Here is a 12,946-nt window from a genome sequence, read left to right as displayed (position 1 = left end):
CCTCTAGGGTCGTGCCACCTGTGAAGGTGACCATTAGATGTTTGTTCAAAATAATGATTTTTATCACCTTAACAGCACTCAGTGCCTTCTGTACCTTAATGAAGGACTTCACTGTGCCCTGTCTGGGCTATATCATGCATCTTTAAGCAACTCTGGCTATGCCACAAAGCTTTTCACTGTCAACACCAGTTGGAAGTGGTAGGTGTGGGTAAAATAAAAGTGATTGAAAGTGGCTCAACAAGATTAAATGTCCCAACCCACCTATCACCAGATATGAAGGGGCTGCAGAGGCATAGCAGAGTGACAGATGGTCATTGACTCAACGAGTCTGTCAGAGACATAGCAAGAGTGATTAGAAGGGCACTAACCACACTCATGAGCAGGGTGGGGTCAGGTGAGGCAGGTGATGGTCCTAGAAATAGAAGACACTTAATCCTGAGAGTAAGTGGCCTTCTTAAAATTTGAGTTTGTCTCACTTGTCTCACTCACCTTCTGTTGCTAGTTGTAGGTCTTATTTCTAATCTAAGTCATCTATTCCACAGATTTGTTGAACAATTCTGGACAAGTTAGAGATTCCTCTGATGCAACTCCAAATTCTCTTTAAGTAAAATGGGGACAATCTCTGCCACATCTATATGTAGGCTGCTGTGAGGATCCATGGGATGTGAAACATAAACATATGCATTATTGTTTTTGCTTCTTCCTACTATTTCAAATTCTAATGGTTTTAAATGTGTATTCTCCATTAATAGTTCTTATTACTAGACTAGCCAGGCGTAACTGGACCCCTGGGGAGAGTTTTTAAAAGGACAATTATCTAGGCCTGGTCTCAGATTAACTAAAATAGACTCTTAGTCTGGGACTCAGGAATCAGAATATTTTATACTATTTGTCCATTAACTATACCTGTTTATGTAACTTATTTTTCTAGTGGTTACTCTACCTTGCCATGTTTAACTTTATATATTTTATACCACTTCATGCCACATCTACTAACCTTACAATACATACTTCTAGTTCACCTGCCTATTTGTGCTACTATTTGAATTTTTTTTTTTCTTGCCTGGGGATTGAACCCAGGGACACTTAACTACTGAGCTACATCCATAGCCATTTTTATTTTGTATTTTGAGACAAGGTCTTGCTAAATTGCTTTAGGGCCTTGCTAAGTTGCAGAGGCTGGCCTTGAACTTGCAATCCTCCTACTTTAGCCTCCAAAGCCCCTGGGATTATAGGAATGGGCCACATTCCTATTTGTGCTACTATTTGAATACATTTTGTTTTACATGTGTTATGAACCCCACAATGCATTTTTTTCTGTTTTTTACTCTGAATGACCAATGACCTATTCAAAAAATTATAAGAGAAGATAATATCATGTATTTATCTTGATTTTTAATCTTTCTGGTACCCATTTCATTGTGTATCTCCACTTAGATTAAAATTCTCTTTCTTAAGATGATACAATGTTTTTTTAAAAAAACACAATACCTTTATTCTGTTTATTTTTTTTTTAATATGGTGCTGAGGATTGAACCCAGTGCCTAACATGTGCTAGGCAAGCACTCTACCACATGGCAATAGATTCTCTCCATTTTTGTTCATCTGAAAATATTATTTATTTTACTTTCATCTTTGATATTTTTATTGGGTATTGAATTCTGTGTTGGTAGATATAATTTTATTTTTTTTATTTTTCATTATTTTAAAGATGTTCCATTGTGTTCTACCTTTCATAGTTCCTGAAGATTAGCCTGCTGTGATTTTTACCTTTAAACTTTGGTTTTTTGTTTGTTTATGATCCCTTTTGGGGCATTCTCTGAGTTTCTTAGACCAGTACTTTGATGTCATTATTTTATAAAATTCTTAGCCATTATCTCTTCAAATATTTCTTCTGACTCTTCCTCTCATCTCTTCAATCACATTATGTTAGATTACTTATATTGTATTATTGATCCTGTGTGCTCAGTTCCCTGTGGGCTTTTCCCTTTCAACTTTATTTTTTTTGTGTTTAATGGGAATAATTTATCTTCATAGTTGCACCATTTCTTTGTTCACCTATTTTTAGTCTAGCTATGGATTCATTGAAGAAATTTTCCTGATACCATTTTAACATTTTTCAAGCATTTACATTTGCCTGTTAAAATTTCCATGTCTGGGCTGAAAATCTGTTTATGTATGTTGTCTACTTTTTCCAATTAGATATTTTAACATATCAGTCACAGTTATTTTAAAATTCCTGCTTGTTACTGTCATCATCTAGGTAATTTATGAACCTAATTGTTTACTGTTTTATATGTTTTCTTTTGTTTTATAGTTTTCAATTGTACAGACATTATGTTTAGGATAGTAAAGACTGAAGTAATATTTATGCCTAGAAACAGGCAAGTCCTTTTGTTAGTCCATTTGTGTGTGGCATGGAATTGATCTAATCAGGACCTGAATTGGACTTGGTTCTTGTTGTTGCTGTTGTTATTTTCAGTACATTATGGCTTGCAGACTTTTCTAAAAATTGACTGCTAATGCTGTGTGCTTATTTATATTCAAGATTTATGGCATTTTCACTCTTGAGTCAAAATCTGATTTTTACTTATTCTCTGACCCAAATATATTGGGTCCTTGGGTGTGGAGGGTTTTTTTCAGTGCTTTTGTTCTGTTCCCTATTGGAGTCAAGTTTTCCTTATATGTTTATACTATATTTCGTGTACTTGTCCTTCCTCCGTGGTTGGCAGCTATTGCTCATTTGGCCATTTTCCTTCTCCTTCTCCTTCTCCTTATCCCAGGGACTGAACCCAGAGGTGCTCTACCACTGAGCTGGCTCCACAGCCATTTTAAATTTTGAGACAGGGTCTCCCTAAGTTGCTTAGGGTCTTGCTAAATTGTTGAGGCTAACCTTATCTTAGCGAACTTCCTGTCTCAGCTGCCCAAGACTCTGGGATCACAGGATTGCACCATCTGTAATCCAAAGTAAAGCAGTTTGTCTTATAATCATGGTTAGTCTTGAGCTGGAGTCTCCCTTCCTTGCTCAAGTGGAGCAGACCATGTTTATTGTAGGAGTCAAGACTTGGGCCCAGGAAGTTTTATTCTCCTTCCCTATGTGTTGAGATATTTTTCTTTTACTCTTGTGCATATATTAATTATATTGGCCTATATCAAAAAGCTAGAGGTTTTCTATCCCTCTCTCTTGACTAGGTTGACTTTGCCTTTCTGCTTCTTCCTTAGAAATAGAGGCCTTTACCTGGCCTGTGGGCAGGAAGGTTTTGAATTTCCTCCTCTAGCAGCTTAAAGATTTTTCTTGTTAAGAGAAAATGGTCCTTGGACGCATTTTTATACCTATCCCTTAGCAGCCATAGATCACCCAGCTCATTCTTACCTGCAGTGCAAGGAAGTGTCTTGCCTCAATTTTCTCATAACATCCAATGGAAGCCTATGGGAACAAGCTTGCCCATTAAGGCAGTTTCCCCTGTGTGTAGAACACCAGCTGTTCCAAAGTGCCACATCAGCTCAGGTGATTTAATGAATAAAGGATTGTGATATGCTTGTAGGAAAGAGGATTCCTTAGGAAGTAAATCTATTTTATAGAATTTCTTTTATGTTATGTATGTAATTAAGATTATAACACCAAATCCAACATAGTTTTCCACTCTCTTCAAATGGGAACATTTTAAGATTTAGAGTAGAGGCTAATGGGAGCAAAGATTTACCTGCTCCTCCTAACAATTCTGGAATTTTCTGGATCTTTGATAGCAACCTATGCCTTTAGCTCTTCACGGCTAACCTAGTTATTATCAGAAGGGAGAAATTTACCTAATGGTCTCCACACAAAGCATGGGAGGCTGTAGTCTGATTTCCAGGGTTCTTTATCTACTGAAATTACCCCTCACCTTGATTTCCATTCAGAGTCCTCAGCTGCTCTGGACAAGGAAAGTGTTTTGGTGTTTGGCAAAGGGAGACTATGACCATGTATCTTTTCTCAGTGCTGTATTTCCTGTTGGCAGAATCGCATTGCTAAGCGCAGCAGAAAACTGGTGGACTATGACAGTGCCCGCCACCACCTAGAAGCCCTGCAGAGCTCCAAAAGGAAGGATGAGAGCCGGATCTCTAAGGTAGGGATAAATTCCATGGTTGATATTACTCTCCATGTCTTATGACTTGTAGTAGCTTTGCTTTAAACTTAAACATGGTGCTACAGGCTTCTTTTTGTTATTGTTTAATAAGTTTTTATGTTATTATAGAGTTCATATGGGTAAGACAGACTCCCACATTCTGATCCCAATAAACTTTGTCCCCTTGCAAGTATCGCAAGATCAAAGAAAGTGTGTCTGCACTTCTTTCTATGGTGTGATCTATGATCCATGCTGAAATGTAGATTCAGATGGGAAACCAAGCATGAAATATTCAGATGTAGCTCATGATTGAGAATGCAGACATATGCTAAATTTCCATGACATTACTTTTCTTTTAGAAATCCATTTCAGTAGCTTTTATCATGTATGTCTACAATTTACAGATGGCAGCTACTGATGTCACCTATAGGTGACACTATAGACCACTGCCTTTGATTCCAGTCTTGCCTTTTCTCATCTGCCTACAGACAGCTTCCCGAATGGTCTTTCTACATAATTATATATGTTTCTCTACTGCTTATATCTTTTAATGATTCTCATTACCTATAGGAAAAATTCTAAATCCCTTAGTATGGCATGCAAGACTTTCACAAATTGGTTATGAATTACCTGCCTGTCCTTATTGACTTTCAAGTCTTGCCCCATCCTCTTCTCCTTTCATGCACACACCCTCAGCAGAGCCTATGCAACCTACATTTCAGTTCCTTGGCAGCCATAATTTCAGTTGTCTTCACAGAGGCTTCATAGATACCAGGCACCCTGTTCAACACTTCACCTGCTTCACCTTTCCTTCATACCCACCACAGACATTAAGGTGCAGAAAGGTAAAGGAGTCTGACAAATTCTCATGTTCATTAAGCTAGATTACCATTCAAAGGACCACCACCTTTATGTATTGTGATGTGTACCTGACCCACTTCTTTAGCAGATTCTGATTCTTAATATTCAGTTAAAATATCACCTTCTCTCTATGTAATGTTTTCTCTTCCCTGTACCACCTTTCCTATAGCATGCCCCATAATGGATAATAAGTCCCTCTTGGAAATACACTGCATTGTTTAGGCTTCTCACTGGACTGGGACTATCTTGGGGGAGTATCCATGCCCACTATCCAGAGCAAAGCTGTTTACTAGACATGTAGTTTAGTTAAAAAGTTTTTGTAGAAAAATAAAACTACAATTTAAAAAAAATGAAAAATTGCAAAGAAACTTCAGGAGTAGCCATTGTAATCAATCCAGTTTCCTGTTTAATGAGTCTTAATATTCCATGTTTCATTAAAAAAATGGTGTAGAATTTAGCCAAATGTCTCTTTTTTTCCAAAATCTTTCCAGGATGTCATAAGGCTGTTCCTAGTTTATACTAAATGATTCTGTTCTGTATAGAAATGGCTTGTTTTTCTTTTTAAATGTAAACCATGTTATGTATAATTTCTAGGCAGAAGAGGAATTTCAAAAAGCACAGAAAGTGTTTGAGGAGTTTAATGTTGACTTACAAGAAGAGTTACCATCATTATGGTCAAGGTAAAAATGTTTCTGAACATGCTACACCTGCCCCTATTAGAAAATCAAGAACAGTAAATATCCCTTATGTTGTCCTTATTGTCTGTGCTGCTTCAGTACTATCCAGTGAAGTGTTCTATACGTGCATAGTCTAGTATAGACATGTGGCTACTGAGCCCGTGGTATATGGCTAGTATGAATGAGGAACTGAATTTCAACTCAAATTTATTTTAATTTGCTTAAAAATTTGAACAACCAGATGTGTTTAGCTGCTGATATATTGCATGACACTGTTTTAGACCTTGATGTATTTCTCAGATAAAGACCCACATCTCCATTAGAGGCATTAGGGGAGCTTAAATGTTTCCCTTTTAGCTATTCAGGGAACTTCCTTATTCTAAGAGCTTGTCTAATCTTCTGGCTTGATGCTAACCCCTGTACTTTCAGCCCTGACCTGTTAACATGAATTCTATTTCTGTTTCAGGCACTAAATATTCTTCTTATTTACTGGTGCTCTTCATTTATCATGACATAAAGTGCCTTTTCCATAGTTTGTTCTATTTTTTCTACTCTTTAGTAGAACCAACAATTTGCTGGGTGAAGTGAGGTCTCATGTTTCTTGGTTTCCATCAGCACCCTCATGATATCATCCCTAATAAATAGAATTGTGCTTGCATGACATATTGATTTAAGTCAAATCCTCTAGCTTTCCCCCACATGGTTGCCATAAAGAAAATGTGTCAGTCACTTTTTGCATCACTGTAATCAAAATATCCAACAAGAACGACTTAGAGGAGGAAAAGTTTATTTTGGCCTATTGTTCCAGAGGTTCAGTCCATCCTCAGCTGAGTCCATTGCTCTGGGCCCAAGTGAGGCAGAACATCATGGCACAAATGTGGGACAGAAGTACACTGCTCCATTCAGGGCAGCTAGGAAGCAGAGAGGGGGTTTGGGGAAGGGCCACAGGGAAGATGAACCCTTCCAGGGCATATTCCCCTCCTCCAGCGATGCCCCACCTTCCTACAGTCACCACACAATCAGTTCACTCAGACTACAGTGGATTGATTAGGTTACTGCTCTCATAATTCAATCATTTCACCTCCAAACATTTCTCCATTAACACAGGGACTTTTTTGGGATACCTCTTATCCAAACATAACATCTTCCTATAGACAAAATTCTATTTAGGTAGAGCTTTCTACCTAACCTCCAAAACCATAGTTATTTTGATGATCTTGGTTGAACTTTGTCTATTTCCAGGGTCATCCTTAATGCTCTCAAATTTTGGCTGATAAAAGACAGTATTAACTTTTGAACTACTGAAATAGCTACATTAAATTATATCTACTTTACTGTAAACCTAGCCTGTAGGAAATATCTCCCTCAATGTTCAGCCATTACTCAATGTTAAGCATATGCAATTATCTCATTGTTCATCTGAATTTATTCATTCTTTCAACATAACTTCTCTTTTTTGGTACTGCCATTCCTGGGTTCTCCAGCCTGCTATCTTTGAAGCTGTTAACTTTGGAAAATTAAATGGCAACCAAAGGAAACAATCTATCATTTTTCATTGTACTTATGTTCTTTTCCCAGCTGTATTGTTCAACTGTAAAATTGAAGTTAGCACTTCAAATCTTCTGTGCCTCCATGGTGAAATGCATAGGACACACAGTAATGAACATGTTTGAAATCTTGCATTAAGGTGTTCATACCCTTTAGAATGTTGGGTGGAATGTTCAGTATGTATCTGCTAGGTTCAGTTGAGATACAGTATTGTTCAAGTCCTGCATTTCCTTATTTATAGTCTGCCTAGTTGTTCTAGTCATTACTAAAACTGAGGCATTAAGGTCTCCAACTATTATTTGGCCTATTTCTCTGTTTAATTCTATCTATTTTTGCTTCATGTATTTTGGGGCTATATTCTTAACTGTATATGTATTTATAATTGGTGTGATTTCTTAATTATTTTATCTGTATGTCTATTTTTTCTCTTTACATTACATTTAATCTATTTTGGCATATATTACTATAGCCTTGTGGTATCTGAGGGGACAGAACATTTTTGTTATGGTGTTGTGGTAGGAGTGAAGTGCTACTATCCTTTTATAGCTCTTTGCATGGTCCATCTTTTCCAGTCTTTTACTTTCAGCCTATTTGCATCTTTGAATATAAAATATGCCTCTTGTGAACAGTTGGATCATTGGGGTGTGTGTGTGTATGTGTGTATGTGTGTGTGTGTGTGTGTGTGTGTGCTGTTACCCATTTTCCCAACCTCTGCCTTTTGATTGGTGTACTTAGTCCATTTACCATTAATGTAGATACAGATAAAATAGCATTTATGTCTTCCATTTTGATAACTGCTTTCTGGATGTCTCATGTCTTTTTTCTTATTTTACTCCTCCATTATTGCCATGCATGAAAAACTGTTTCAAAATTTTTGGCATGTAAAGGAGAAGAGAAATGAACTATGAGTTGGAGGGCAATGTGGGTTCAGTTTCAAAAGAAAAAAATACTAGAGTAGATTTGTATGTTTTAAAGGAATTTATAATTCATAGGGGATGAAAGAGAAGTATTACAAAGAAAGAAGGACTCCAAAAAGAATGGTTGTTACATTTTTTTAAAAAAATGAATAAAGCCAGTGTTTGGTGGAAAGGATATTCTAGATTGAAGAGGAACATTAATAAAGGCATGGGATTTAAGCATATCTGTGGGTTCATGGAACACTAATTAGTTTAACATAGCATGAAATCAGAGTGAGAGTATCCAGGAGAGGCTTGTTGTGAGAAAGCAGGAGAGAGGCAGAGGCCAGATTCAGTTGTCATTCATTCCTCTGATATTTACTGACCATCCATTATGTGTCAAATTCTCTTTTAAATACCACAGTTTCTACCCTGGAAGTGTTTTCTTAAAGCTTACTTTGAAGGATGGAGAAAGGCAGTTACCAAGAAAATAAGTAAAAAAACAATATGTATCAGGCAATAAGTTCAATGCAGAAAATAAAACAAGTTAATTTAATACAAAGTGACATAGTACATAGTTTGAGTGGGTAAGGAGGGCATCTCTCCAAGACAAAAGCAATATATAAAGAAAAGGAAGCTTTAGAAAAATGCTGAATTTGAATAATCATTAGGAAGTCCAAATCGTATATTTATTAAGGTAAGTCTGGAGCTCAAAAAGAGGATTGGGAGTCCAGATGGTAATGATGCTCTAAAAGTTGATCAGATAGATAGTAAGACAGATCATATGGCAAGGTGGCAAGGTGAGGGTCAAAGACGGAAACTTTGAGAGTACCAATGTGTAAGGGATGTGCAGAAGAGGAGACTGCAGAAAAACCTAACAAGAAATAATCAGAGAAGCACCAGGAGTTCTGAAGAGCGGTATCATAAAAAGGTAAGAAAGGAGAGAATATTTAAAATGAGTAAGTGCCAAGAATATCATATGTAGAAAGATTAAGCAGGTATATCACCTCTGGTGAACTTCTAGAGATGTTTCAGTGTTGCCTCTGATGAATTTCTAGTGTAGTTTCAGGAGCTAAATTACAGGCATTGGAGACTTTGGGAAGTGAGAAAGCAGTGACAATGAATCTTGACTACGATGGACAGGAGGATTAGTGATGGCAGATATTGAGAGTTTGATGGGGCAAGGGAAACCTGTGAAAAATAGCTCTTATCATTTTGAGAAGATGGTGGTGGAAGTGGCAGAGGTGGGATGGTACTGAATATATGTGGGACACTAGGGGATAAGGATAAGAAGTGAGGGTGTTGAGAGAACTAGCCTGAGAGCACTGGGGTCTATGCCACAGGGCAAAGCTTGATAAAGCAGGAGTTGGACCTGAGCAGGGGCTAGAGCTGGAAGAAAATGAGCATTGATTTCACAAATGTTAACAGAAAGGTCAGCAGGTGGATGGAAATGAAGGCATGAGGAATCCCATGGGCTAGAAAATTAGGTTAGTAAGTGTGTCACTGGATTGCCCCATTTCAGAGGTGGAGCAGTTGGGAATGATGGCAAAAGCAAGGATGCGCCATGGTCATGGCAGGATGTGTACTTGGGATGTTGAAGTCATGAGCTGGGGCCTTGTGTTTGGGGTAAGCAGTCACATGGATTTTGAGATCTGCTGTGTTAGTGTTAGGATTGGGTGAAGGAGAAAGTAGGAATCCATGACACACACCCTTGTGCTCAGTGAGTGGACTGGGAGGGAGAGTTGGGAGGATGTCAGTGAGCTGTGAAGAGGTTTAGTACATAGATCATAAATTTCAGCAGCAGGAGTTTGAGGAGAGTTTGGAGAAAATGCCTCTTCCTCCCACTCCATCTCCATGGTAAACGGGAGAGCAGAGAAGGCTCCTTCCATTGAGGGGGTCCCAAGGAAGCCCTGATATCCACCTCTGGGAAAGGATGGTTTCTCTTTGGGCATTGTAGAGGGAGAGTGTTCTGGCTTGAAAACTGAGGCTGTGATAAGCTCAGCTGTCAATTCTTCCCACTGGATCCAAGGAAAAGGAAATATCTAATAAAGAAATCAAGTCAATTTTGATAGCTAATCACAAAGGGCCTAGTGATGCCACAGAGAAGTCCTTTATGGACCTGGTAGTGTCTCACAGTCCCTTGTTGATGAAGAACTTATGAAATAAGTCTTTCAAGCAGGTAATATCGAAATCCAGAGTCTGGTACTCTTGTGTATGTATATTTCACTGCTGGTGACACTAGTCTTTTATAAACCAGAAGTTTCAGTGAAACAGATGCCAAGTTTATTATTCCTTGGATTTTTCATTCATTCATTCATTCATTCATCCATCCACCCATTCATCTGTGGATTATTCACTACTAAGTACCAGGTGCTCTATTAGGTGCTGGGACCATGTTAGTGACCTAATCAAAAACAATCCCTATTTTGAGAGAGTCTCTGATTTCATAAATTAGAGAAAATCACTATATGATAAATTGCTTCACAAATATTGAATATAAATATAAATAAATCATACTAGTTAACTTCTAAATTCTACAAAGAAACACTGTATTAGAAAAACATAGATACTAGTTTAGTTATTTTAAATAAAGCATTTCTGTTGTTGTACCAATTAATTTTCTAAATAATAATTGATAAAACAACATAAGTTATGCTGTATATTAGGAAACAAAATTTAAGCATAGAGGAATCGGATTTATATTTTGCTAAATGTATCCACATTCCAACACTTAATAGAAAAGTCCTTGAGAATGATTAAAAAGCTAGAAATATGAATAGGGGATTCACAAAAGGAGAAAAATTAATGGTCAATAGATAAAAAAGTGTTATTCTTAATTATAGGAATATAAGTACAAAAGCTGGTGAGATGTCAACTTTTAGGTAACAAATTTATAAAGATTGCATACCATTGGGTACCTTATATATAAGGTCATATTCAAAGTCGAGGGTGTATAAATGGCCCAGCCTGGTGGGAACAGTTTGACAGATCAAAATTCTGTTGTCCATTTCTTTCACCAGAATGTACATGCAAGAAACATATTCCAATAAAATTATAAAATTGTGCACAAAGTTTAAATCATAGGTATTCATCAGGGCTTTGTTTATCACAATAAAAAGAAACAACTGTAGTTTCTATCAACTTTTCTATCAACTTTATATCAACAATATTTTCTCTCCCATCTGTACTTAACCTTTTACTTAAATCCAACCTATCCTTTTGGGCAGCCTATTTGACCTCTGCAGCAGATGTTTGCAGCTGGCACAGGGCCTGTTACTCCCTCTCCTCTTGGTTTCTTTAGCTGTTTGTTATATCCACTTATTTTTGACATATAGTGGGACATGAATATTTGGGGTACTTAACCCTCATGTATGGTTTTGTAATTTCTGTATTTCTCTTTCAATATATTCCTATTGTGTGAAAAGAGTGTATGTCCATTAATAAGCCCCTCTGGGTGCTTCACCAACTATACTGTAAGTTCATGAAGCCTACCACTGTACATGCTCCCAGAGCTTGATAAGTCCTTTGATGAGGGATTGAAGGGGGAAAGGTGTCAAGAACATAGTCTTAGTTGATTGGAGTTCTAGGCTGGGTCACAGATTATCAACTCAAAGTGCCCCAGGAAGATTTATTGGCAAGAGTACAATGAGTACTCTTTGCTCAGTTTTCCAACAAACTGCCATGTTGGTTAGTGTCCTCAAATCCAGGTACAATCCCTCTTCTTTCCTCTATCTGAAACATGTTGGCCAGACGTGGTGGTGCATGTCTGTAATCCTAGCAGCTTTAGAGGCTGAGGCAGGAAGATTGCAAGTTCTAAGCCAGCTTCAGCAACTTAGCAAGGCTCTAAGTAACTTAGTGACACTCTGTCTCTACAAACAAACAAACAAACAAACAATGAGCTGGGGATGTGGCTTGTGGCTTAGTTGTAGCACCACTTGACTCACTCCCTAGTACCAAAAAAAAAAAAAGTGTCTGAAACATGTCTAAGCACTGCCCATGCCTGTAAATAAACATGCTTTGTGGGTTGGCAAGGGCCCCTACCCTAAAGAACCTTCTACCTTACTAGACTGTCATTCTCCACCTCTGGTCTGACATTTCTGAGTACTTAACTATTTCCTGAACACACTGTGCCAGTATTTTCCTTATTAATATACGCCTATATGCATTTATATACATGTATGTAAATATCTGTAGTTGTGTTTGGTATCTGTGGGGAACAGGTTCCAGGACCCTCTGCAGATATGAAAATCCACGTTTGCTCAAGTATGTTATATAAAATGGCATTGTTTGTATATAACCTACATATTTCCTCCCATATATGTTAAATCATCTCTAGATTATGTATGATTCCTAATACAATTACTATATATACACATATATAAATGTATATATGTATATTTGCTATGCTATATTTTTTAGGGAACAAAGAATCATCTGTATATATTCAGTGCAAGTGGATTTTGTAATATTTTTAATCTGTGGTTCAATCAGAGGTTGCAGAATCCATGGATATAGAGAGCCAACTGTATATAGTCACATATATATGAATAAGTCTGTGATTTGAAATAAGTTAAAAGAAAAATATGAAATCAGGGTCACACAATGATTGTGGGTATAAGAAACTAAGATTAAGTAGGAATTTAAGGTACAGTATTAGTCACAAAAGAAGAAATTCTTTTGGTGGGATGGATTTACCACCCAATTATTAATTAGTTTCTGAATATCTAAGTTGAACTTCAAGCTTTTATTTTGTTTAAAATCATAAACAATGTAATTTAAGCACAGGATTTGGTGGAATATCAAAATCCTTGCTAAACAGCATTTCTTTCAAGCTGTCCATGTTTTTTTTCTATTGCAT

The 12,946-nt window shown here is 37.2% G+C and overlaps 1 protein-coding gene across 2 annotated transcripts in view; it reads left to right on the top strand.

Annotated features, from left to right (window-relative positions):
- The window catches only part of Amph (amphiphysin), a 215,199-nt gene that overhangs the window by 134,874 nt on the left and 67,379 nt on the right, over positions 1-12,946 (top strand). For both annotated transcript variants that reach the window (XM_058584457.1, XM_046460616.2), the window contains exons 6-7: positions 3,999-4,106; positions 5,562-5,647. In XM_058584457.1, coding sequence (XP_058440440.1) covers positions 3,999-4,106; positions 5,562-5,647 — 194 coding nt within the window. The remainder of the gene's footprint in view (positions 1-3,998; positions 4,107-5,561; positions 5,648-12,946) is intronic.

Source organism: Marmota monax, unplaced genomic scaffold, assembly GCF_021218885.2.
Source record: "Marmota monax isolate L192 unplaced genomic scaffold, Marmota_monax_Labrador192_F-V1.1 WCK01_AAM20220418_F8-fsc00107, whole genome shotgun sequence".
In the NCBI taxonomy this organism is placed as follows: Eukaryota; Metazoa; Chordata; class Mammalia; order Rodentia; family Sciuridae; genus Marmota; species Marmota monax.
This window is presented reverse-complemented; position numbering and strand designations above follow the sequence as displayed.